We start from the raw sequence: 27,414 nt of genomic DNA, 5'->3' as shown, positions 1-27,414 counted from the left end.
GGGCGCAGTAATAAACTGCAGTGTCTTCTGTCCTCATGCTGTTCATCTGCAGATACACCTGCTTCTTACTGTCGTCTCTGGAGATGGTGAAGCGGCCCTGAACAGTGCTGGAGTAATATATGTAACTACTACTACTGTAGATGCTTGCAACCCATTCCAGTCCTTTTCCAGGCGCCTGTCTGATCCAAGCCAGGTAATGGCTACTAATGTCTAATCCAGAGGCTGTGCAGGTCAGTTTATGAGACTGATCAGGTTTGATGATCACTGGATCAGACTCGGTCAGTGTCTGACTGCAGGAATCTGCAAGAACATACAAACATTTATGTTCATGTTAAAAAAGCAAATATGAAAATCCTTAAAATGATGCTCTATATGAAATGAATAATTATACTAACATTGAATGAAGATTGCTAAAGAAAAGTAACTCAAAACACTGCCTAGTCCCATCTCAAAGAATTAAAATGATTCCTGCTGCTGTAAATGAACACAAACTGCTGGTATGTTGTTGGGCTGAATGTTTCAGTATAAATGGTTCAAATACAGGATTTCATTTGCATGACACGCCCACTAGAGATATAAAAACATTCACAGGGGAACAGCTGAGATGAGAAAAAGCTTCCTGTAAGACTCTGGGTGTGTTTCATGCTGTTTCGTTCACACGAGAGAAAGCTGTCCTCTCTATGCATCAGAAATCAGTAACAGTCCTGTATTGAGAATAATTTCACCTTTATCTAAAATACAGCAGAAGCAGAAGACCTCAGTGACAGAATAAGTAAGGAATAAAACACATGGGGGCATGATGTTGTATGAAAATAATCAAGGACAGGGTGCTGGGATACAGTAGCATGTGTGGATGTGTTTTGTTCTTCTAATACCTCTCTCTGTATCTTGTTGTTTATTGACTCAACATTATTGGAGGAATTATTGTATCAATTTGAACTCAGTTATATGAAGTAAAAACTGCTTTCAAACATGTGAAACAGATGGAATGTTAACTGGACATTCAGACATTTTTCATTTCAAACAGCAACATATTCTTCATAACAATGAACTGAGTAAACTTTTTATTAGTTTTTGTTAAATAATTAGCTGAGTGTTTAGACTGTAAGTGTTTGTAATGTGGGAATAAGTTACTTGGTAAAATGTTGTTTGTTATTTAATTTAAGAAGTGAATTGCACTGCAGCTTGTCGTGTCACTGTGTGGATCACGAGCGCAGTAATACACAGCTGTGTCTTCAGTCTGCATGTTCTGTCCCCCTAAGGTCACAGTGTTACTGGAAGTGTCTCAAGAAACCACAAACTTGTCTTTAAGTGAATCTTTCTTATTAACACTGCCATTATAATAAATGGTGTTGATCCATTCTAAAGCTTTTCCTGCAGGTTGTCGAATCCAAGCTGTTCCATAGTGACTGCTGCTATCAGTAATAGAAGCTCCAGACACTTTACAGGTGATGGTTAAAGTGTCTCCTGGCTTTATAAGCAGTGAGTCTGGCTGGATGAGCTCAGTAGCACAGAACTGTGAAAAGAGAAAAAGAAAAGGTTGACATGTCCAACTGAAAGGATCAGATGAAATAATAAAGCTTGAATCCAAACACTCACAGGGGGCGAGAGCCAGCAGCAGCAGTGGAGCTGAAGCTAACATGTTTGTGTTGAAGGAAGACTAATGAGCAGTTGAAAACTGATCTATTTCCAGTTCCCTCAAATTCATCTGAATCTCTGCCGTAATACATGAAAATAATAATAATTAGATAAACAATCCTTTATGTCGTTATCAGTCATGTGTAAGCTGCACTCTAGAGAATTACATTAACACAGAAATGATTCTCATGTCAAATTTGACTCTGACATGGTGAAATACTGCAGTGTTTTCTGAACAGCATGAACTACATTTAACATTATAATCAAACCGTTCAATAGAACATGATGTTCATTCTGGTATAGTCTGCACTCTAGAGGCTTTAACTGATGAATCCAGAGAGAAATAGCTGAGAAGATTCTAGATCAGGTGTTTTTAAATTCTGAAGAAGAATTGTAATCTCTAGTGAGCAGAAGGCAAAGCTGAAATCTAATATCTATCAACAACTCAACAGTGAAACTATTCTCTATACTTCTTCTTCTTTCTTATTCAAAAGTTTAAAATGATCTTCTTCAAGAAATTGAATCAGGAATCAAACAGGTGACTTGTCTTCTGTAAATTGTACAACTGTACACTCAGTGTTCCTGAAATGACATTTGTTCTCTTGTGGACTCCTGAACACATAAAACCTGCAGATGCAGACAGAGAAATTTAACTGCAATTTATTTAGAGTCATGTAGAGAACCAGAAAATGAACATTGTTGATGCTGTTAAAGCCAAACTGCCAGTATAAAAGTACAGATATAATGGGTGATCAGAAATGGTATCACTTGGTCTTTAGAGAGTCTGAATGGTGGGTAAGATTTTCAACATTTCAAGAAAACATTAAACTGTTTAATACACATTTATTTATTTCTGGATTGTAATATAATCAATTGTAAACAAAATCTAATTGAGCTTTTCAATAACCACAGAACATAATAGATAAATGATAACAGTACATGTGACTTGTTCAAAATAAACACTGTGTGAAAATGTGTGTCTGGTTTTAGTACAGCTGCTTCCTTAGATCCAGTCACTGTGGCTTCTCGAGCGCAGTAATAAACTGCAGTGTCCACTGTCCTCAGAGTCTTGACCTCTAAGTACTGTGTTGTACTTAGAGGTCAAGACTTGCTGAGACGTCTTTTGTAAAGGTGAGCTGGTTCTTCACAGTCTCTGTATATATTGGTTGATTTTTGCCAGCATCCATCTGGCCAAGCCATTCCAGAGCTTTCCCTGGTTGCATGTAGTACTCAGTCATATCAAAGCCGTGTATCTTACAAGAGATCTTCACAGTTTCTCCAGGTCTCTTTACCACAGCAGGAGACTGGTCCAGTCTGATCTCATCACTGCTGACACCTAGCAGATAAAACATAACAATCCAAGATGATCATCAACACAGACAAGATATTCTGAGGGTAGAAATATAAAGTAAAGGAGTCTCAGGTACCTTTGGTTATCATTATAACAAAGATGTAGTAGTGAGTGACCCTCTGCCCCATCATCAACCTCTTTGATTCAGTTGTGTGACACAAACTTCTGGTGAGCAAGAGGCTGATTTTTTTTTTTTTTATAATACAGGACAAATTTGCATAAAAAAAACTTAATCTATTAGATTTCATAGTTTCATGAATCCTTCGTGAAAACAAGTGTGCTGCTGCCCCCTAAAGGTGATTTTTATATTCAGGAGTTTGTAGTAGAGATCCTGAAGAAAACTTGTACATTTCGTTTGATCTCTCATCAGATTCTGTGCTGCTGAATAGACTCTGTGTTTCCAAATTCAGGAATTAACTATTGACCTGTAGTGTTCTTGCAGCTTGCATAACAAATAAGAAGAATAAAAGCATGAATAGTACAGTATATAGACAACTAGTCATCAGAATCATTGTCCTGGAGCTGATTTGCCAAGACATTATAATGTAAATGTGATAAATAACATGGGAATTATTATTAATATTAATAACTACAAGAAGAGATTGGAATAAAGAAGAAGATCTCAAAGCTGAGTGTAAATAGATGTTGTTCTTTATAATAAATGTCTCTGCATCTTCCTGCTGAGGGAATATTTACAGCTCATGAGGACGTGCTTGTGTAAGTTTTTGTACAGCTCTGGAGTCTGTTGTGTCAGTGTGAGTCTCGTGCACAGTAATAAACTGCCGTGTCTTCAGCTTTCAGACTCTTCACTTCTAGGTTCAGCATGTTTTTACTGGTGTCTTTAGTGATGGAGAACTGGCCCTGCAGTGACAGAGTGAATATAGTGCCATAGTGCCATTGTCAATACATTGACAATCCACTCCAGTCCTTGTCCTGGTTTCTGATAGATCCAGTTCATGTAGTTGCTTCCCACTGAGAATCCAGAGACAGTACAGGACAGAGTGACCGACTCTCCAGGTCTCTTCACCACAGAAGCAGAGATCAGGAACTGTCCATAAGAATCTGGAAGAGAAGAGTAGAACTAGGTAATGGTATCTTATAATGATTATAATTCTAGTAATTATCTTACATAAAAAAACTTACATGAAATGAGTAGTAATAAAATACACTGTCCTAAAATCATCCTTCTCTGAGTTCTGCTTCACCCAGATTTAAAGTGTATGGGAGTGTTATCTATCACAGAGCTCACTGGAAACTAGAGCAGCCAAGAACATGCTGTTTATACACAACTCTATTTGAATAGGGAGTGTCCATGACCACTATGGAGGAGTTCAATCCACAGCCACATGCTGCTCACTGTATAGCTATCTGAATGATAAGGTAACTTTATAAATCCCTACAACAGAATGTTTCTCTATCAGAAATGGAACACAAGTCAAATAATTTTTGAAGATGCCTTACTTATCTAATGAACACATTAGGAAACATTCAAGAACCTGTTTTACTAAATGTAGCTATTTAATTTATATATCCTATAAATTCATAGGAATCATTGTGTGGTAGATTACAACAGTAAGAGGGTTTATCGAGAGGAGATTAAAAACCAGGAGAACAATCTCCTGAACATCAGCAAGACAAAGAAATTGATAGAGGACTACTAGTCCTGAGTGCCTGAGTCACTTATGATCAACGGGAGCCAAGTGGAGAGAGTGGACAGTTTCTGGTTCCTAGGTGTTCACATCACCCAGAACCTGACATCTCTACAGAGGGTGGTGCAATCAGCTGAGTGTACACTGAGCTCCCTCACTTGGAGTCTACAGCAAGTGGTGCTGGACCAAGGGCAGGAAGATAGTGAAAGACCTCAGCCATCCCAACAATGGTCTCTTTTCTCTCATGAGTTCAGGGAAACACTTCCACAGCTTCATCCTGCAGGTCATTCAGGCCCTCAACCAGGAGAACACCTAGAGCCTGGACTTTTCTAGACTTATGCCATAACATCCACTACCCCAGCTGGACTAAAGCACAATTGCACAATAGTAAAATTGCACTACATGCACTTTACCAATAAATACAACATTCCATATTTATATTTATCATTCCATTCATACCACATCACTGTATTTTATACAAATCCAATCACTGTATTCAGATATTTCTGTACTTTTCTTTACTTTTCCACCATAGTTCCCCTCTATATTCCCTATATGCCCTATATTTTCTATTTTATTTTATTGTATCACATTTGTATTATCTTTATTGTTTTACTCTAGTGATAGTTATATTAGTGTTAATTAATTTTTAAGGAGAGTCCTAAAAAGCATTTCACTACATGTTGTATTGTATATGATTATGAGTGTTTGAAAAAAAGTTTGAATGTAAAAATTGTAATTTGAATGGTTTATTCACTCAGACTGCCTTCTCATTGTCTTGTATTAATAATAAATTGCTGTTACTTACTTGGAGCTTTACATAAACAAACACAAGTGGAGAAACTCAGTGCCAGTAAGTAAGGAATAAAACACTGGGGAGGTTTTGTTATAGAGAAATAATCAGCAATGAAGTTATTTCTTGTTATCTCAAACATTATTTCAGCTAGAAACACTCCTTCCCTCACCACTTGTCCTGCTACTGAGTAAAACTCCTCTGTCTTGAAGACTTTCCCATACTGAAAATAAAGTCACAGCTTTAACCCTGACCCTGATACTGGAGACTTCTTCCAACAACTCGAAATAAACATCTCTTTACAGAAAACGTCCTCATATCAACAAATGCTTTTGACACCATTGACCACACTATTCTACTTGATAAGGTAGAACATGTTGGTGTTAAAGGAACAGCCCTCTCAGGTCTTAATTGACTGACCGTTATCAGTTTGTAGATCTAATTGGTGACTTCTCTATGCATACCAAGGTTATGTTCTGTGTTCCACAAGGTTCTGTCTTAGGCCCACTGCTTTTGTCCTTATATATGCCACCCCTTGGTGCAATTATTCATAAACATGGTATTAGCTTCCACTGTTATGCCGATGACACATAGCTATATGTTTCAGCTAAGTCAGATGAGAGACACCAGCTCATTAAGATTGAAGAATGTGTAAAAGATATTAGACAGTGGATGCTTACTAACTTCCTCCTGCTTAAATCTGACAAGACAGAGGTCATTTACTTGGACCACATGCAGCTAGAAGTAAGCTTTCTGATTGCAGAGTAACGGTGGATGGTCTTTCTGTTTCATGTCCAGCAGTAAAAGATCTTGGTGTGATTATTGACTCTGGTCTTTCGTTTGAAGCTCATGTAGATATCACTAGGGTAGCCTTCTTTCATCTTAGAAATATTGCTAAGATAAGAAATATGTTGTCACTTCATGATGCAGAAAAACTAGTTCATGCTTTTGTTAGGTTGGATTATTGTAATGCCTTACTGTCTGGATGTTCCAGTAGTGCCCACTGATGCTGTGGATGGATCTGTGTGGACAGCCTGTGACCCAGGAGACAGCCGTGGACAGAGCCATTTGGGGACTTTAACACCATCACAGATCGCCCGTTACATCTGTTAGCTTCTGATAGCAAGGAATTAGTGTCTATAATGAACTCAGAAACTACACTGACTTAATAGTTCCTCATAGGCCCATGGTTACTGTTGTAGATAGGACATTATTTACACTTACATTATTTACTGTCCAGTGTCACCCAAATGAGGATGGGTTCCCTTCTGAGTCTGGTTCCTCTCAAGGTTTCTTCCTCATTTCATCACAGGGAGTTTTTCCTTGCCATTGTCGCCTCAGGCTTGCTTATTAGGGATAAATAGGGATAAAATAGTTTAATAATTTCATTTAATATTTCTTTTTTTTCTCCTTTCTGTTTCTCTACTTTTGTAAAGCTGCTTTGAGACAATGTTCATTGTAAAAAGCGCTATGCAAATAAATTGAATTGAAAAATTATCTTCTAATAACATTATAAATATTGAAACAGTTTACATCTAATACACTAAGAAAAGAGTTAAAATCTAATTTGTAATTTTAATTATTACCATTTATTTGAGATAACATTTGAAATAATAAATGAAGAAAAAAAAATTATTACTAAATATCAACTAAGTAAACACTTGTATTATTTTTTGATAAATGCTGATCTAGTTGTTTAAGCTGAGTTTATGATAATGTGGGGATTAGTTACTGTGTAAAATGTAGTTGTGACGGTGGCTGATATTTCTCTATATGTAGCTGTAAGGTGAACATTTTGCATATTCATTTACCTATTGTTTTGCTGGTCTTCTACATGTTTTTATAACCACAGTGAAAAATGTTCTTTGGTGCTTAAGTTACTTTATATTTATTTAAAACTGAATAAGCAACTTAAATTTAGTATATAAATGACTTTCAACCTCTAAACTGTAACACCCAGAAGAACATTCTGGTTTGTTCAGAAACTGTCATTTTTTCTTCTGTGTGTTTAAAATAAACTGAAATTAATTAAAGAAATAATTCAGGTCACAAATCATCACTGATTCATTTAGTCAGGAGCTCATGCCAACAACTTGTCTGTTATTAAATCTTTGTGAATGATGGAATAATTTTAAGTATCTGCTTCTCTTTTTTTACTTATCCGTTTCAAATAAACCACATGGAGGAAAACCCTTTACCCAGTAGACATTGAGAGGAGTTCTCTAAAATGTTTTAGTCTTCAATGTTTCACATAAACCCATAATATGAAATGTTAACATTTTAAACCTGCAAAAGAAATTAAAGCATTCACTTAATCAATTAATCTGAAAAGCTCAAATCTAGCAGAGGTTTCACATCATCATGATAATGACTGAGGGACGAAGTAGGATAGAATGTATTTTTTTATTTTGTTTTCATAAAATGCTTCATATCTGGTGTAAATATGGTAATATGTAGCACAAATCATCCTAAATTATGAAAAATCAATACGTGTCTGATAATGAGTGATAGTGAATGAGTCTCATACAGAATGCAGTTTGTGGATTCACTTTTTTCACTATTTGTTAAACTCTGCTGCCTCCTTCAGTTGTTTCAATTATTGCACCTCACACTGTGAGAACAGACTGTGTGTTAAACACAACACACTGCTGGAAACATGCTGTATTATTCCTGAATCCACTCAGTAAACACTGATTCAACTGTTGGATAAAAATGTAAAATAAAGAATTAATAAAGGTTCAGAATGAACACTCTTTCAATAATGTTTTCTTTTTTTATTTGAAAATTACTTTGTGTGACTGTTTTAAAATGCTGAAAATGATTACAGCTTCATTCCAGTGAAAGAAAGTGAAAGTGTGACTGAGATGATTTATTAGTTGCATTGAGAGGATGTGTGTAACATGTCTCATAAGGTTTTTGTAAGAGGAATCCACTATTCTGTCTCACTGTGAGTCACGAGCGCAGTAATACACAGCTGTGTCTTCAGTCTGCATGTTCTGTCCTCCAATTGTTATTGTGTTAGTAGAAGTGTCTCTGGAGATGCTGAACTTATTTTTCAGTTTGTCACTGTAAGCTGTATCCCCATCACTATCGATGTATCCAATCCACTCCAGAGCTTTTCCTGCAGGTTGTCGTATCCAAGCTGTTTCATAGCTTTCAACTGAATATGAAACCTTGCAGTGGATGGAGAGACTCTGGCCTGGCTGGACTGTCATGGAAGCAGGCTGAGTCAGTTCCTCACCATGTACATCTGTGGAGGAAAACACATGGTGATATCTCACACAATATCTGCTGCACCTTTATTCTTCATCTAGTAAATGAATGAATTTGATAAAGCACTCACAAGAAGCAGCTGCCAGCAGGAGCAGTAGAGATGTAGAGAACATGGTGTGTGTTGTTTGTACTGGAGTCTTCTCTGTTCTCCAAAGTTTAACAGACACCATCACATCATATAAATAGAGTGAGATCCAGCTCTGATGCTTGGATTTGCTTATCTGCTGATGATGGGAGGAGAATGTATCTGAAATGTATTTAAATCATGAGGAGGAGATTCATCTGATGGAGGATATGTGGGTTTATAACAGGCGAAAAACTATTTTGTTTAAAAGTCTTTTTTATGAATTTAATAAACCCCAATTACAAAAAGATTTTATATTTGGAACTTTCTCTTTTAACCACAATGTTCATTTTTATAAATAATCTGAATGAATGTCGCTTTTGTGCACAGTAATACACAGCTGTATCTCTGTCTGAAAGTTTTGCCCCTTTAAAAACACTGTGCTGCTGGAGACATATGCCAGGCCCAAATCTGGCCCACACAGTGCACTTACACTCGGCCCACATACCACAAAGAATGATCACCCTTGGGTGGCCCATATCTGGTTTGCCACAGGTGGGCCACGCATGGGCCAGCACAAGGCCAGCACTGGGCCACACTGTTTGCTCAGAACAGGGACAGCACTGGGCCATACTGCTGACCCAGATTTGGCCCACAGAAAACATAATTGGGCCACATCTGGCATGCCATCATATAAAGAGTGCCATCATTGTCAGACCTGGTCTGCATCTGGTTGACATACCACTTGCCATGCCATCACTCAGCCAGCAGTGCCAGCTTAATGCCAGATCTGGCCCAGACCCTTTGCTATGTGTTATAACACACATATATATAAAACTTCATATCGAGGAAAACACTTTCTATGAAACATTTTTCACAAATATGCAAAAATCTGGTTAACTGCTTAATAAATATTGCAATCATTATACTCTATAAATAACAAGTACATCATTTTCCTGTGTATATCCCTTCACCTGTTAGATAGCAACACTTTTTTTAAACAAGTAAAGTAATAGTGAACATACTGAGAGCAGGCAAATTCAAAGTCCAATAAAAAGACATTCAGAAAACCTCAACATTCACAGAAAATCATTGAAAATGTCTAAATATAAATCATTTTAATTGTATGACAATTTAAAAAATAAATCTTGTTTAATAAGGTCAATACAAATTAGGAAAAAAAAACTCTGATTTTACTAAACTGAAAGGGTTTAATATTGAAATGTTTAACTATATACTGATTTATCATTTCCTAAAGTTATTTAAAAGTCAATCCCACTGGACAAGGAACAATGATTCAGTGGCCTGCAGGACAATAATATGGTCATGATCCAATCTGAATCATAACTCAGTTCTAATGAGATGTAGAGATGTCATGCTTTATTTAGTAGATTTAATCTGGTGTTGTCTGCTCACACTTCTGAGAAACACAGAAGGTAAAACATGGAGATACGACACTAACAGTCTTCTAACAGTCTTCTGTACTGGGTGTTTTTTTAAAGCGTCTTTGTTGATCTGTCTCACTGTGAGTTACGAGTGCAGTAATACACAACAATCTCTTCAGTCTGAAAGATTTGCCCGTGTAAAGTCACAGTGTTGTTAGAGGCTTCAGTTGAGAAAGTGATCTTGTTTTTTAGTGAATTTATGCTGGCAGTATCACTTGAGCTGCAGTACCAGCCGATCCATTCCAGCAGTGGCGGGCTGTGCATTTCAGATCTAGGCCTTCACTGGTGTCCTTCCTGAATTAATCCACCTCTATACCATCATTATGACGCCACCATGGGCGTCACTAGGCCATTTTCTACTCAGCCCTCCTAAAATTCTGCGATTTTCCATAAACTCTACACAAATTGGTGATCTCCTCAGTCCCCTTTAAATTTCATATGAAAACAGCGGCAGACTTCAGCTCCTCCCCGTCTTTCAGCACGTTCTTCAATCCACAGACCGAGGATCAGAGGACAAGTGTGTGTGTGTGTGTGTGAGTGTGTGTAAGTGTGTGTGTGTGTGTGAGTGTGTGTGAGTGTGTGATCAGGAAGACTCGTATTTGGCTTGTTCAGTACTCAAATGTTATACACATCTATGCCATACAGTGGAATTATGCAATAAGTTTACCATCCTACCCTGTTAGTCAAACCTTTATTTTATTTATTTATTCATTTATTTATTACTATTATACCCTCACTGGTTGCTGAGCCCCACTTAAATGAAAATTCTAGAATTGCAACTGGACACCACGGCAATAGATACTAATCAACCGTTAATTAAAAACAAAGTAAAAAAGAAAATAGGCTACAGTATTTCACACCTCACAAGGAACAGTCAATTTTATTACGGTTACTTTTCTCAAAAAAGACATTCTTGATGACGTACGCAGCAAACTGCAATCTCCGGAGAACGCAGCATCCAAAATGAGACACAGTGAATATAGAAACACTGTATATGGGCGGGTCGCTGCCTCTGACTACTCCAACTATCCAATCAAAGGACGGGAAATTCCTGACGTAATCGTATGCCTGCTAGATGGCCCCGTGACGCCAACTCGAAATCTGATTGGTTAATGGAACAGATTCATTGCCACTTATTTTAAGGTACGGGCGCCTGCACTATTAATTCTGAAGGCCTTAGAGCTGGGCAACACATGATGTCAGCCACTGGCTGAAATATGATTGGATAAATACTCTTATTATAAATATACACTACTGGAAGCAGCGCAACCGAGAGAAAAGCTATGAAATGTAGATAATAGACTATTGGGAATAATTTAATACACATTCATGGAAAAATATATTAAATATATTAAAATGCAAGTCAGTGATTCAGATCACTGCTGTTTAGGCCAGCAGAGAAGGCCTTGCTGACCCTGACGGTCCACCACTGCATTCCAGTGCATGTCCTGATTGTTGTATCCAGTTAGTACAGGAACTAGTGGCTGAGTATCCAGTGATCTTACAGGGGACTGAAAATGATTCTCCAGGCTTAACCAGCATGACTGCAGACTTTACCAGTTCAATACATTTAATACCTGAACCCAGATCCTCACTTCTCCTGAAAACACCTCTAATCATTTATAAAGGGGTTTGATTTGTTGATTTGCATATAAGTGTTTAGGCTTTCAGAAGAGGCATTGCCTGCAAATGTAAAAACATACACATTCACAAAATATTAGTTACTTACTATTTATTTACTATGTAATTGATCAAGCTGTGTGGATGAAGCAGCCTGGTTTAATGAGACACTGATATAATGGAGCTGTAATGTCTTAGCTTCATAACAATGCTGTAGTTAGAGTTTATGACTTTGATGTAAATCCCAGGAGAACATGTTCTCATATTTATGACACACCTTCAGTCCTTTAAACCTCAAAATGTTGGGTAGATGTTGTGTGAATAAAGAAAAAACAACCATCACAGGCCTTAAATCTTAACAAAAAGTATAATGTTCAAATATTTCTAAAGTGTGTGCAGGTTAATTATACAGTATACAGTTCAAGAGGTTGAGTAAACTTTTTCAGGTGAATTGTCAGTAAAAATGGAACATAATTTGCACAACTGTTCAAATGTTTAGAATTTTTAAACATTTTTCCTTCCATTTTTGTATGTAATCATTTATTATTTCATTACGGAGGCTATTAAACGTAATGGAAAATAAAATGGATGTGTGTGCCGGTCTGGGAAAACTCATCAGATGCAGGTGAAGGACAATTTTGGAGGTTAAAAAACTCCACAGTGTGAAGAAACCATGCATGAAAATGTGTGTAAGAAGCAAATTCAACAAACAGTCAGTCTGTCTGAAGATTTGTAAAACCTTGCTGTAAGTGTGATTTACTCACACACAGGTGAATGTCAGATATTGATAGCTGAAATGAACATGAGTGAAATGAACATGAGCCTAATCAATTCAATGTAATCAGAAACCGACTGTCGAATTGTTCATGAGGCTCCGGTGCTGTAGTCAGAACTGGTATCATTATTATTTCTTTTTTAATGAAGGAGGATGTTGGGAGCTAGCACTGTTTCAGTGTACTTGGAGTTTTTGTACAGGGACGTTGTTTATCTGTCTCACTGTGTGTAACGAGCGCAGTAATACACAGCTGTGTCTTCAGTCTGCATGTTCTGCCCTGTTAATGTCACTGTGCTGCTGGACGTGTCTCTGGAAACCTGAAACCTGCTTTTCAGTTTCTCACTGTAGAAAGTGTTACCGCTACCACATATCTCTCCGACCCACTCCAGAGCTTTTCCTGCAGGTTGTCGTATCCAGTCTGTACAGTAGCTGCTATCAGTTAATGAATATCCAGACACTTTACAGGTCAGAGTCAGTGACTGACCAGGAGTTAATACTGTGGATCCGGTCTGGATCAGCTCAACACAGTGAACACCTGTTAAAGAAAAGTTATTTTAATGATGTAAAAACAAAAAACTTTAAGGAACCAAAATTGTATTAAAAGTCAAATGTAAAAACACTTACAGTGTACGGCTGCCAGCAGCAGCAGCAGTAGGGATGTAGAGATCATGGTGTGTGTTGAAGCAGAAGAAGTAAAAGCTCTTGGTCTTCTTTGCTTAAATATATAACAGGGAAGGACATTTGCATAGAGACACTCCTTATCTTAGGGACAAAATGGGATGGATTCCTCTACACGTGAAAATCTCCCCTTCTCATGAACGTCTCTAATCTGTGATTATAAATCTATAAAATTTGGAACATTAAGAGACTTTCTTAGGTCTCTGAATTTATGTGAAGAGAACACAGTCTTCATATGAGCATATTCACAGAGCCGGATTCACTGAAAATCCTCACATCCCCGTTCCTCTTAACCACTGGCATGACAGGCATGGCCCATTCACTGCATAACACTGGGGGGATGACCCCCAGCTCCAAGAGTTGATTCATAATACATGAAAATAATAATAATTATCAGTCATATGTATGCTGCAATGTAGATAATTACATTAACACAGAAATTATTCTCATGTCTACAAATTTCCTGGTTTCTGTGTTAAAATAACAGTGTGAATAACTCCTTCCATATTTGACTCTCCCATGGTGAAATACTGCAGTGTTTTCTGAACAGTATGAACTAGATTTAACATTATAATCAAACCGTTCAATAGAACATGATGTTCATTCTGGTATAGTCTGCACTCTAGAGGCTTTAACTGATGAATCCAGAGAGAAATAGCTGAGAAGATTCTAGATCAGGTGTTTTTAAATTCTGAAGAAGAATTGTAATCTCTAGTGAACAGAAGGCAAAGCTGAAATCTAATATCTATCAACAACTCAACAGTGAAACTATTCTCTATACTTCATCTACTTTATTATTCAAAAGTTTAAATTGATCTTCTTTGAGAAATTGAATCAGCAGCAGTGTTGGATAAGTTACTACAAAAAAAGTTATTAATTAGTAATTACACCATCAATGCTGTATTTAAAATGTGTTTCTAATTACTCTGTCTGAAAAGTAATTTAATTTCTCAATAAGTAATTTAACTCATTATTAATTACTTCCTAAAATCCCTATAAACCTTGACTGGTAGCCTGCAATCATTTTTTTAGCTCACCTTTGGACATTTTCTACACTCCTGATGTAAAATCAAGTTTTGCCTGCTTAACATTTGTACTGTCGATGAACATGGATCACTCAAAAGTGTTTGTCGATGCTGCCTTGTCAAGTGCTTCAGTAAATTACTCGTGGTATTGTCTGGGGCCGATAGTTTTTTTCACCAGGACATAGCTTACATTTCACGTTAATGTTCTTGTCTACCTGGGCCAAAAAAGAGAAGTAATTGGAATAGTTTCATTTGGAATAGTTCCAAAACAGCCACTTGCTCCTGCTACTAGGTAATGCATTACACCCAACAGTGATCAAGATCAGTGATCTTCATTAAAATTTCCCCTAGGTGTGAATGAGTGTGTGAATTTGTAACATGTCCTGGGATGGACTCTGGATCCAGGGATGGACTCTGGATCCAGCACTCTGACCCAAATGAAACTTCCTAAAGATGAACAAGTGACTGAATACATTATAATGATTATTGTCTTGTGATATTAAATGATTATATTTTTATTCCTAACAAATAGACCTCAGTCTGTAAGGTTGGGTAATCACATATCCTCAACCCTCATCCTGAACACCGGCATCCCACAAGGCTGCATGCTGAGCCCACTGCTCTACTCCCTGTTTACCCATGACTGTGTTCCATGGCATAACTCCAACATGTTCATCAAATATGCAGATGATACCACAGTTATTGGGCAAATCAGCAACATTGAGGAACTGGCCTACAGAGAGGAGATCCAAAGCCTGTCAGCATGGTGTTCCATGAACAACCTCACCCTCAATGCCAAGAAGACCAAAGAGCTCATTGTGGACTTCCGGACATCTAACAGCAGCAGACACTCCCCCATCTACATCAACGGGTCTGAAGTCTCCAGCTTTCAGTTCCTGGGCGTCCACATCTCTGAAGATCTGTCTTGGCATTTGAACACTTCAACTCTGGATAGGAAGGCACAACAGTGTCCTTACTTCCTGAGAAGATTAAAAAAAGTTCACCATTTCCCCCAAGATCCTGACTAATGTTTACCGCTGCATTATTGAGAGCATCTTGACAAGCTCCATCACAGTGTGGAATGGCAGCTCCACAGTATATGAAAAGAAATCACTGCAAAGGGTTGTGAAAACCACCCAATGCATCATCGACACCCAATTACCACTGAGTCTCTTCACCACAGTAGATGTCTGCACAGAGCACACAAAATCATCAAAGACTCCTCCCACTCTAGTCACAAACTGTTCAACCTCCTCCTGTCCAGGAGGAGATGCAGGACCATCTGCACCAGAACCAGCAGGTCCAGATTTTTCCCCACAACCATAAATCTTCTGAACTCTACACTACACTGCTAGGACACTCATGTCTCACTACACTTCACCACGTTACAGTTCTGCTTCATGCTGTACATTTACATTTTCTCTGTATAATATAATTAAAAGGTGGATATTGTTAATTCATAGATTACACCTATCTATCTATCTATCTATCTATCTATCTATCTATCTATCTATCTATCTATCTATCTATCTATCTATCTATCTATCTATCTATCTGTCTGTCTGTCTGTCTGTCTGTCTGTCTGTCTATATATCTATCTATCTATCTATCTATCTATCTATCTATCTATCTATCTATCTATCTATCTATCTATCTATCAATCTGTCTATCTATCTATCTATCTATCTATCTATCTATCTATCTATCTATCTATCTATCTATCTATCTATCTATCTATCTATCTATCCACTGTTTATTATCTCTGTTACTGTTGTACATACAATGTACATAATGCAGACTTTTGCACAAATATTTAATTACTCTTTTCTTAACACTTTATCTGCTGTAAATACAATTTGCACATACTTCTCTTTGCACATACTGACATCGACTTATTTACTGATGTACACTACCAGTCAAAAGTTTGGACACACCTTTTAATTCAATGTTTTTTGTTTAGTGACTTATTTTCTACATTCTAGAACAATACTGGAGATTTCAAAACTATGAAATGACTGGACTTAAGTAATCCATATGTAATGACAACAAAAAACAGTCAGTTGTTATTTTAAGACACGAAGGTCAGGTGTTCTGGAATAGTTCTTGCAGGAACAGTATTGTCAAGTGCATTTGCAAAACCCATCAAGCACCATGATGAAACTGGCTCACATGAAGACCATCCCAGTAAAGCAAGACCAAAACTGACCTCTGCTGCAGAGGAGAAGTTCATTTAGAGTTACCAGCCTCAGAAATCACCAATTAACAGCACCTCAGATTAGAGCCATTATGAAGGCTTTACAGAGCATCAGTAGCAGACATATCTCAATATCAGCTGTTCAAAGGTGATTATTATGTCATTATTGTGGATTTCGGCCGCCTTCAGCATTGCTGCTGAGGGAATATTTACAGCTCATGAGGACGTGCTTGTGTAAGTTTTTGTACAGCTCTGGAGTCTGTTGTGTCAGTGTGAGTCTCGTGCACAGTAATAAACTGCCGTGTCTTCAGCTTTCAGACTCTTCACTTCTAGGTACAGCATGTTTTTACTGGTGTCTTTAGTGATGGAGAACTGGCCCTGCAGTGACTGAGTGAATCTAGTGCTAGTGCCACCTTCAATACGCCCGATCCACTCCAGTCCTTGTCCTGGTTTCTGACGGATCCAGTTCATGTAGTAGCTCATTGAGAATCCAGAGACAGTACAGGACAGAGTGACCGACTCTCCAGGTCTCTTCACCACAGAAGCTGAGGAGGTCAGGGACTGTCCATAAGAATCTGGAAGAAATAAATAGAACTATGTAATGTTTGTTATAATGATTATAATGCTAGTAATCTCACATTAAAAACATAAACTTACATGAAATGAGTAGTAATAAAATACACTGTCCTAAAATCATCCTTCTCTGAGTTCTGCTTCACCCAGATTTAAAGTGTATGGGAGTGTTATCTGTTATCACAGAGCTCACTGGAAACTAGAGCAGCCAAGAACATGCTGTTTATACACGACTCTATTTGAATAGGGAGTGTCCATGACCACTATGGAGGTGTTCAATCCACAACCACATGCTGCTCACTGTATAGATGAGTGGATGATTATAAGGTTCTGTGTAGAAAAGCAACAACTAAATGTTTCACTCTCGCTATTTATTAGAATCTGAGAAGCCACTGTATTTAAATGTAATTTAAATCATTTTTAATTATACTTTCTCTAAATGAAAGAAAAGACTAAAGTATGTGTTTATACACCTTAACATCATACAAATTCACATTTTGAAACAGGCATTAATGTAATATTCAGGCATTTAAAATACAATTAGACAACAGAATTTATTGATCAACACAGGGTACTAAGACACTTTATGTAATGATTGTGTGGTTGAGTTTGTACAGACTGCCCTCTAGAGGCACAAAATTCCTCTTTTCAAATGATCAATAACTAGAATACGTTATTCATGAGAAAAAGATTATAATCACTATAAATGTCAATAAAAATCATCTCACTTGGAACAGAAAAAAAAATATTAGGAATTCAGAAGTGGAGCATTTTTATCAGTACAGTTTAAAAAAGAGAGAAAGCACTCAGATACAGTATCAGTGGTAAAAATAGTAACTCTATTGGTTTAACTAATCAATCAATTTGGAAATCAATATTAGTTACGATATATTAAGGAAAAGTCAGAGATAATCAAAATATTTTGGTTCTTTGACCTCCATGAATCCACAGCTTCTGAAAATGTGGGTTTGTCACGTGACTATAGCAAGTGCACTTTGTACTGATGTCTAAGGGGAAGTATCACTGTGTGTCACGGGCGCAGTAATAAACTGCAGTGTCTTCTGTCCTCATGCTGTTCATCTGCAGATACACCTGCTTCTTACTGTTGTCTCTGGAGATGGTGAAGCGGCCCTGATCTGCACTGGACTAAAACTTCCTGTTACTATTACTCTCAACAAATTCCAGTCCTTTTCCAGGCGCCTGTCTGATCCAAGCCATCCAGTAGCTACTGAAGTCAAATCCAGAGGCTGTGCAGGTCAGTTTATGAGACTGATCAGGTTTGATGATCACTGGATCAGACTGGATCAGTGTCTGACTGCAGGAATCTGCAAGAACACACAAAGATAATTGTTGAAGTTAAAAAAGAAAGTATGAAAAATCCGTAAAATGTTTTTCTCTATAAAATAAATAATAATACTAACAATGAATGAACAATGCTAGAGTAAAGTAACTCAAAACACTGCCTAGTCCCATCTCAAAGAATTAAAATAATTCCTGCTGCTGTAAATGAACACAAACTGCTGGTATGTTGTTGGGCTGAATGTTTCAGCATAAATGGTTCAAATACAGGATTTCATTTGCATGACACGCCCACTAGAGATATAAAAACATTCACAGAGGAACAGCTGAGATGAGAAAAAGCTTCCTGTAAGACTCTGGGTGTGTTTCATGCTGTCAGGTTCATCACTGCTCTTTACTCATTAGATCTCATGTCTTTTTATTCCATCACTGTGTATCACTGTAACACCCAGAAGAACATTCTGGTCTGTTCAGAAACTGTCATTTTTCATCTGTTTGTCTAATGGAAACTGAATTTTATTAAATATATAATTCAGGTCACAAATCATCACTGACTCATTCAGTCAGGAGCTCATGTCAACAACTTGTCTGTTGTTAAATCTTTGTGGATGATGGAATAATTTAAAGCATCTGCTATATGTTTTCTCCTGTCTTTTTTATGAAACTGATTCCAACTGCTGGTTAAAAATCCTGTAAAATGAAGGGATTAATAATAGTTCAGAATGAACACTCTTTCAATAATGTTTTCTTTTTTATTTAAATATTACTTTGTGTGACTGTGTTTTAAAACACTACAAATCATTATGACTTCATTCCAGTGGAAGAAAGTGAAAGTGTGACTGAGATGATTTATTAGTTGCATTGAGAGGATGTGTGTAACATGTCTCATAAGGTTTTTGTAAGAGGAATCCACTATTCTGTCTCACTGTGTGTAACCAGCGCAGTAATACACAGCTGTGTCTTCAGTCTGCATGTTCTGTCCTCCAATTGTTATTGTGTTAGTAGAAGTGTCTCTGGAGATGCTGAACTTATTTTTCAGTTTGTCACTGTAAGCTGTACTCCCACCACTATAGATGATTCCAATCCACTCCAGAGCTTTTCCTGCAGGTTGTCGGATCCAAGCTGTCCAATAGCTCGTAACTGAATATGAAACCTTGCAGTGGATGGAGAGACTCTGGCCTGGCTGGACTGTCATGGAAGCAGGCTGAGTCAGTTCCTCACCATGTACATCTGTGGAGGAAAACACATGGTGATATCTCACACAATATCTGCTGCACCTTTATTCTTCATCTCGTAAATGAATGAATTTGATAAAGCACTCACAAGAAGCAGCTGCCAGCAGGAGCAGTAGAGATGTAGAGAACATGGTGTGTGTTGTTTGTACTGGAGTCTTCTCTGTTCTCCAAAGTTTAACAGACACCATCACATCATATAAATAGAGTGAGATCCAGCTCTGATGCTTGGATTTGCTTATCTGCTGATGATGGGAGGAGAATGTATCTGAAATGTATTTAAATCATGAGGAGGAGATTCATCTGATGGAGGATATGTGGGTTTATAATGGGGAGAAAAACTCTTTTGTTTGAGAAAAGACACTTTTATAAATTTTATAAACCCCATTATAAAAAGATTTTATATTTGGAACATTCTTTTTTTCAAACAAAGTTCATGATATAATTTACCTAAAACTGTCCATTTTTTTTGTTTATCCATTATATGCTCTCAAACTGTCTGTAATGTGATTAGGACAGATGAATTTATACAAAATACAGTATACCTATAAAATTGGAATAAATATTACACACATGTTTAGTGGTCTAAACTCTTATATGGTACAACGTGTCAGACAATGTCATTTCTTTCCACCGTGATGGCACACTGTGATCAAGTCTGCGATGCTTCTGCACCATAATCAGAATGATATCTTGAAAAGCTAGAACTTTATTTGAGGTTGAGAGACATGCAAAAGAGAAATTAAAGCTTTCAGATTTATTTATACTAGACAGTGTTGAACACATGAAGTCTTTTCCAGGTCAACACATTTATTTTTAATGTAATAATGAATAAACTGCAAAACTTAAATTTAGTAGAATGACTGTGAGTTAAGTAACATTTAACTCTGAATTTAACTCTTTATTGCGGCCAGCCTAAGGCACACCTGTGCAATAATCATGCTGTCTAATCAGCGTCTTGATATGCCACACCTGTGAGGTGGATGGATTATCTCAGCAAAGGAGAAGTGCTCACTAACACACATTTAGACAGATTTGTGAACAATATTTGAGAGAAATAGGCCTTTTGTGTACATAGAAAAAGTCTTTGAGTTCAGCTCATGAAAAATGGGGGCAAAAACAAAAGTGTTGCTGCAGCAGCAGCAGTAGGGATGTAGAGATCATGGTGTGTGTTGAAGCAGAAGAAGTAAAAGCTCTTGGTCTTTGTTGCTTAAATATATAACAGGGACATTTGCATAGAGACACTTCTTATCTTAGGGACAAAATGGGATGGATTCCTCTACACATGAAAATCTTCTCATCTAATGAACCTCTGTAATCTGTGAATATAAATCTATAAAATATGGAACATTAAGAGACTTTATCAGGTCTCTGAATTTTTTGAACAAGATCTCTTTATTTATAATTTTACAAGATACAAACAAAAAACAGAAGAAATACAACATAGCCCAACCCAACCCTCTACCCATCAGACATAAAGCATCAATTACATTGTACAAAGAAGACATGAGAACAACAACAACAAAAAAAACAATAAAAAAATAAATTAATTAATTAATAAATTAAATAAATAAAATAAAATAAACAAATAAATAACAGTAAATGAATAACTTTAAAAAAAAGCCTCTTCTTGGGGCTGTGTTCCCTACTTGTGCTTTTCAACAAATGACAAAAAAGGTTGCCAGTTTGCATAGAATTTTTGGGAAGATCCTTGCAGAGAGTATCTTATTTTTTCCAGTTTAAGATATTTCATGGTCTCTTTAATCCAGTGAGGGAAAGTAGGGGGGTGGGGGTCTAGCAAGGAGTGTGCAAAAGGCCAATATTTCACAATTATAGCTACGTCTGCACAGGTTTTGTGTTACAACACCAAATACCGCTATAAAAGGAGATGGGTCTATTGGCAAAACTATTATTTCTGAGAATGCACCAAAAATCAATTTCCAGAAATTATACAAACACAGGCATGTCCAAAACATATATAGAAGGCTTGCAGGAGCTTGCCTACATCTGTCACAAATAGGGTCTAGCTCTGGCCAGAATTTAGATAGCCTCACCTTTGACCAGTGGAGTCGGTGTACCACCTTAAATTTCACAATCATATGTCGTTGACATATAGATGACAAACAGATCTGTTTAATAATATTCTGCCAAGTTATCTCTGAAATTTGTTCATTCAGATCCTCTTCCATGGCTTTTTTAAGCAATCTAAATACGCCAGGTTATGCTGATTGAGGAGGTTATAAATTTTGCCAATGATTAGATTGGAATCTTTTCCTACCTTAAAAATAGAGTCTAATAGGGATGCAGAAAGTTATGAAGGAAAACAATCAATATGTGAAACCAGAAAGTTTCGTACTTGCAGATATCTAAAGAAATGGGACCTGGGAATCTTAAATCTGTTAACTAATTCATCAAAAGACGCAAAAGTATTATTTATATAAAGATCTTGTAATGTATATATCCCACTCTTCAAATATCAAAAACCCAAATATCAAAGGCATTGTCCATTATTGAAGGAGTGAACATATGGTTTTTACTTAAGGGGGCATGTAAGGAGAGACTATGAAGGGCAAATGATTTTCTAAATTGATTCCAAATCTTTAGGATTTATAAGATTAGAGGAATAGCGAGAGACAGGTTCAGGCATTGGAAGTTCAGAGCACATTAAAGAGGATAGGGAGACAGGTTCGCAGGAATTCCTCAGGTCTGTTAAGAGAACTCACTCTTCATATACACATATTCAGTAAGGAGTAAAACACTTGGGGAGGTGTTTTTATAGGACAATAATCAAGGAGCAGGTGGTGTGATGTCAGGAATTGTAGAGGTGGTGGGTGTATGTGCCAATAATTAATTGTGTAAAGTACAAAGAAAACAACAAAAAACATTGTGTAGTTCTGCATACTTTGGCTGAACTGTGTCAGGGAGTTACTGCTACAAACCTGAAGATAATTATTTTCCAATATTCAGTGTGACTAATTATTATAATCACAATTCCTCTTATACAGCAGCAGTCTGTGAACGGTTACAATTTATTTATTAATTAATTAAAGAAGAATACGGTATAAACTCTTTGTTTATAGTTAACAGTTAATGATGTGGAACCTTTGTGAAATGTATGTATTTAATACTCACTGATTAAAAGTTGGCATTTTTTCTGTAAATGTTATTATTTCCCTTTTTGGTCCTCTTTGGAAATTTGATTTTAAGAGACAGTCTCAGTGTTCAGTGTCTCAAAGACATAAAAATGATGGAGTATCTAACTCTGACTGAGGATATGAGAATATGTTGTACTTATGACCACTTTAAGGAAACATAAAATGGTACAGTATATTTGTTAAGCTCTAGCGCCACCTGCAGATCTTGTGAAAATGCCCTGTATATTGAATGCACTTTTCTCTTTCACCACATCTGTGGGAGGATTTTGGACGGCTGATTAAGATGTTTGTACCACTGTGGTGTCTAGCACAGTAATACACAGCAGAGTCCTGTGTACTCAAACCAGTCAGCTGCAGATACACCATGTTTTTGGAGTTGTCTCTGGTAATTTCCAAACGTCCCTCAACGTGTTTGTCATATATAGTTTTACTGGCATCATACCAGATAGCCCCAATCCATTCCAGAGCTTTTCCAGTTTGTTGTCTGATCCAGTTCATGCCATAGCCACCAAAGTTAAACCCAGATCCTTTACAGGAAAGACTCAGAGTTTCTCCAGGGTTTTTATTACTGAACCAGTGGGAATAGACTCAAGACTTTGACACTGAATACCTGCAACATAAACAAGAAAATATTAGTGTATAATAAACAATGAAAAAAATATTTGAGATTCAGCATGAAAACTCACCAATGAGGCTGATAAGTAGCAGGAATGAGGAGAGTGGGATCTTCATGGTGAGTGTTGATGAGACTCGATCGCTCCACTCAGCTCAGCTGCACATAAATACTGCATGGACACACAGCAACCTGGATTTGCATCATGATGTCATGATAGAAAACATGTGGGAGTCATGATGATGTAACAGAGAGGAACAGCAACTAAACCTTCAACCTTCTCACACAAATTCTAATCTGTTAAGGTGATTATATTACATACTACATTATAATAATAAGCTACTACATTATAATAAGTTCTTGTTAGTGATATTATTATAGTGTTTATCGTGTGCAGTAATGTTAGAAATCTATACTACAACTATTTCAAAAATAAAATAACTTGAAACACTTGGTTGTCATTATTTATTTATTTATTTATTTATTTATTTATTTATTTATTTTTGTCAGTGTTGTATAGTCAGGAGTTATTGGGACAGTTCCTTGGCAGACTCCTAGGGGTCCTGGCAAGTGATTTATTTATTACTGTGTTATTCCTGTGTGGGCGTTGCCACGCCCTTTCCTAATGTATTTTCCTGCTTTCTCACCTATCCCTTGTTTTCCCTTGATGTGCTGCTCTATATATCTTTGTCCTTCTGTATTGGTCAGTGTCGGTCATTATACTCATATGTGTCGACGTAACGGTGTATGTGTGCTATAAGGCCGGACGCCATGTAATTTATGTTTTTATGTTATAGTCATGTTTTGTTGAGGTTATTTAATTTTCCATGTCATAATTATGGTTTATTGCTGTTACGTTTAATGTAGTTGTGTTTTGTTTTGTTAAATTAAACCAGTGCATGTACTGCATCCCTGTGTTTGGGTCTGATCTGCTACTTCGGGCGATCAAGCTTATGGCAGATATTCGGGTTTAATCCCCTAAAATTGGGATTTACAGCATTCATCTGCCACCATGAACATAAAGAATGACTGGAGTTTTTCTTCTGCTTACTAACCAATGAATGAACTGTGTGTATTTACTGGTGATATATCGTTCATTCTAATAGACATGTTATGCATGGAATAAAACTGGTATTTCAAATTGTTTGGAAACGCTCTTATAACCCTTCTCAGATTGATGGGCAGCAACATCACTGCTGACGTCTTTTCTTCTTGCCGTTGTGTTAACACACACATGAATGCTCCAGAAAAGCAAACTGACAAAACTTCTACTTCTATAGAGATGCTGATGATAAGTTATTTAAGGGCTTTTGATTAGCAGCACCTGGCTGCTACTTACCATATTAATCCCTATGGAAGCAGTGAGGGCATATTTAGTTCTTTACACATGGTTTCTACAGATTAGATTCACTTTTGTTAAATAAATAATGACTTGGTGTAATTTGTCATGTGATGATGAGGTTGTATTTACCTAATTTTAAGATCTGCTAAGGACAAGATGATTTTTTTATTTTAGCATAATACATAAACCCACAGGGTTCAAGAGTCTGTACTTTCTTTTTCATATGACTGAAAACATAGTACAGTATATATTGTGAAATAATTTCATTATCTTTTATCAGTATGAATGTCCTGATAAAGATCACAACAATCTAGATGCAGTAAAAGTCACCAAGTGATAATATATCGAAATATTTTGGTTCTTTGACCTCCATGAATCCACAGGTTCTGAAAATGTAGGTTTGTCATGTGACTGTAGCAAGTATGTGTTTTTGTACTGATGTCTAAGGGGAAGTATCACTGTGTGTCGGGTGCAGTAATAAACTGCAGTGTCTTCTGTCCTCATGCTGTTCATCTGCAGATACACCTGCTTCTTACTGTTGTCTCTGGAGATGGTGAAGCGGCCCTGAACAGTGCTGGAGTAACGTATGTCACTACTGCTACTTGAGATATATGCAACCCATTCCAGTCCTTTTCCAGATACCTGTCTGATCCAAGACATGTAATAGCCACTAATGTCTAATCCAGAGGCTGTGCAGGTCAGTTTATGAGACTGATCAGGTTTGATGATCACTGGATCAGACTGGATCAGTGTCTGACTGCAGGAATCTGAAACAGAATAGGAGACATTAACATTAAAAAAAGAACGAAAGAAAAAGATGTTTTTTTTAAAATAATGTAATAAATAATACTAACATTGAATGAAGATTGCTAGAGTAAAGTAACTCAAAACACTGCCTAGTCCCATCTCAAAGAATTAAAATGATTCCTGCTGCTGTAAATGAACACAAACTGCTGGTATGTTGTTGGGCTGAATGTTTCAGCATAAATGGTTCAAATGCAGGATTTCATTTGCATGACACGCCCACTAGAGATATAAAAACATTCACAGAGGAACAGCTGAGATGAGAAAAAGCTTCCTGTAAGACTCTGGGTGTGTTTCATGCTGTCAGGTTCATCACTGCTCTTTACTCATTAGATCTCAATCTTAAATCTTGTGAATTTTGTGTGAATGATGGAATAAAGCATCTGCTTCTCTTTTTTACGTATCCTTTCTGAATAAACCACAAGGAGCAAAACCCTTAATCCAGTAGACTTTGAGAGGATTTCTCTAATATGTTTTAGCCTTCAGTATTTCACATAAACCTATTATATGAAATGTAAATATTTCACACCTGCTAAAGAAATTAAAGCATTCCCTTAATGAATTAATCTGTAAAACTCAAACCTACCAGAGGTTTCACATCATCATGATAATGACTGAGGGATAATGGAGGATAGAATGTATTTTTTATTCTGTTTTCATATCATACTACATATCAAGTGTAAATTTGGTAATATTCAACACAAATATTCCTAAATTATGATAAATGAGATGATTGATAATGAGTCTCATACAGAATACAGTTTATGGATTCACTTTTTTCACTTTATTTGTTAAACTCTGCTGCCTCCTTCAGTTGTTTCAATTATTGCACCTCACACTGTGAGAACAGACTGTGTGTTAAACACAACACACTGCTGGAAACATGCTGTATTATTCCTGAATCCACTCAGTAAACACTGATTCCAACTGTTGGTTAAAAATCCTGTAAAATGAAGGGATTAATAATAGTTCAGAATAAACTTATAATAAACTCTTTCAGTAATGTTTTCTTTTTAATTTAATAAAGACTTTGTGTGACTGTGTTTTAAAATGCTGCAAACGATTCTGACTTTATTCCAGTGAAAGAAAGTGAAAGTGTGACTGAGATGATTTATTAGTTGCATTGAGAGGATGTGTGTAACATGTCTCATAAGGTTTTTGTAAGAGGAATCCACTATTCTGTCTCACTGTGAGTCACGAGCGCAGTAATACACAGCTGTGTCTTCAGTCTGCATGTTCTGTCCTCCAATTGTTATTGTGTTAGTAGAAGTGTCTCTGGAGATGCTGAACTTATTTTTCAGTTTGTCACTGTAATAAGTACTCCCACCACTATTGATGTATCCAATCCACTCCAGAGCTTTTCCTGCAGGTTGTCGGATCCAACCTGTACCATAGCTCGTAACTGAATATGAAACCTTGCAGTGGATGGAGAGACTCTGGCCTGGCTGGACTGTCATGGAAGCAGGCTGAGTCAGTTCCTCACCATGTACATCTGTGGAGGAAAACACATGGTGATATCTCACACAATATCTGCTGCACCCTTATTCTTCATCTCGTAAATGAAAGAATTTGATAAAGCACTCACAAGAAGCAGCTGCCAGCAGGAGCAGTAGAGATGTAGAGAACATGGTGTGTGTTGTTTGTACTGGAGTCTTCTCTGTTCTCCAAAGTTTAACAGACACCATCACATCATATAAATAGAGTGAGATCCAGCTCTGATGCTTGGATTTGCTTATCTGCTGATGATGGGAGGAGAATGTATCTGAAATGTATTTAAATCATGAGGAGGAGATTCATCTGATGGAGGATATGTGGGTTTATAATGGGGAGAAAAACTCCTTTGTTTAACTCTTTTGTGTAACCATGCCTTTCTACAGTATTCATGCTGTAA

At 37.0% G+C, this 27,414-nt stretch overlaps 5 gene segments (V, D, J or C); all 5 read right to left on the bottom strand.

Moving 5' to 3' along the window:
* Window positions 1-8,229: 8,229 nt before the first annotated feature.
* LOC131343590 (Ig heavy chain V region 914-like) lies at window positions 8,230-8,846 on the bottom strand. The segment is given in 2 exon segments: window positions 8,230-8,681; window positions 8,775-8,846. Coding segments are annotated over 2 exon segments (351 nt in total).
* A 3,258-nt stretch (window positions 8,847-12,104) lies between these two features.
* On the bottom strand, window positions 12,105-13,278 carry LOC131370632 (Ig heavy chain V region 914-like). The segment is given in 2 exon segments: window positions 12,105-13,143; window positions 13,233-13,278. Coding segments are annotated over 2 exon segments (363 nt in total).
* Window positions 13,279-14,877: 1,599 nt separating this feature from the next.
* LOC131364530 (Ig heavy chain V region 914-like) lies at window positions 14,878-17,214 on the bottom strand (the record flags this gene model as incomplete). The annotated part of the segment is given in 3 exon segments: window positions 14,878-15,066; window positions 16,785-17,080; window positions 17,163-17,214. Coding segments are annotated over 3 exon segments (537 nt in total), but the record flags the coding sequence as incomplete, so codon positions are not given.
* Window positions 17,215-19,212: 1,998 nt separating this feature from the next.
* LOC131370397 (Ig heavy chain V region 5A-like) lies at window positions 19,213-19,772 on the bottom strand. The segment is given in 2 exon segments: window positions 19,213-19,607; window positions 19,701-19,772. Coding segments are annotated over 2 exon segments (351 nt in total).
* A 6,839-nt stretch (window positions 19,773-26,611) lies between these two features.
* LOC131370395 (Ig heavy chain V region 914-like) lies at window positions 26,612-27,180 on the bottom strand. The segment is given in 2 exon segments: window positions 26,612-27,015; window positions 27,109-27,180. Coding segments are annotated over 2 exon segments (351 nt in total).
* Window positions 27,181-27,414: the final 234 nt, after the last annotated feature.

Source organism: Hemibagrus wyckioides, linkage group LG02 (genome assembly GCF_019097595.1).
Source record: "Hemibagrus wyckioides isolate EC202008001 linkage group LG02, SWU_Hwy_1.0, whole genome shotgun sequence".
Taxonomy (NCBI): domain Eukaryota; kingdom Metazoa; phylum Chordata; class Actinopteri; order Siluriformes; family Bagridae; genus Hemibagrus; species Hemibagrus wyckioides.
The sequence above is the reverse complement of the archived record's forward strand: the minus strand, read 5'-3'. Positions and strand labels throughout refer to the sequence as shown.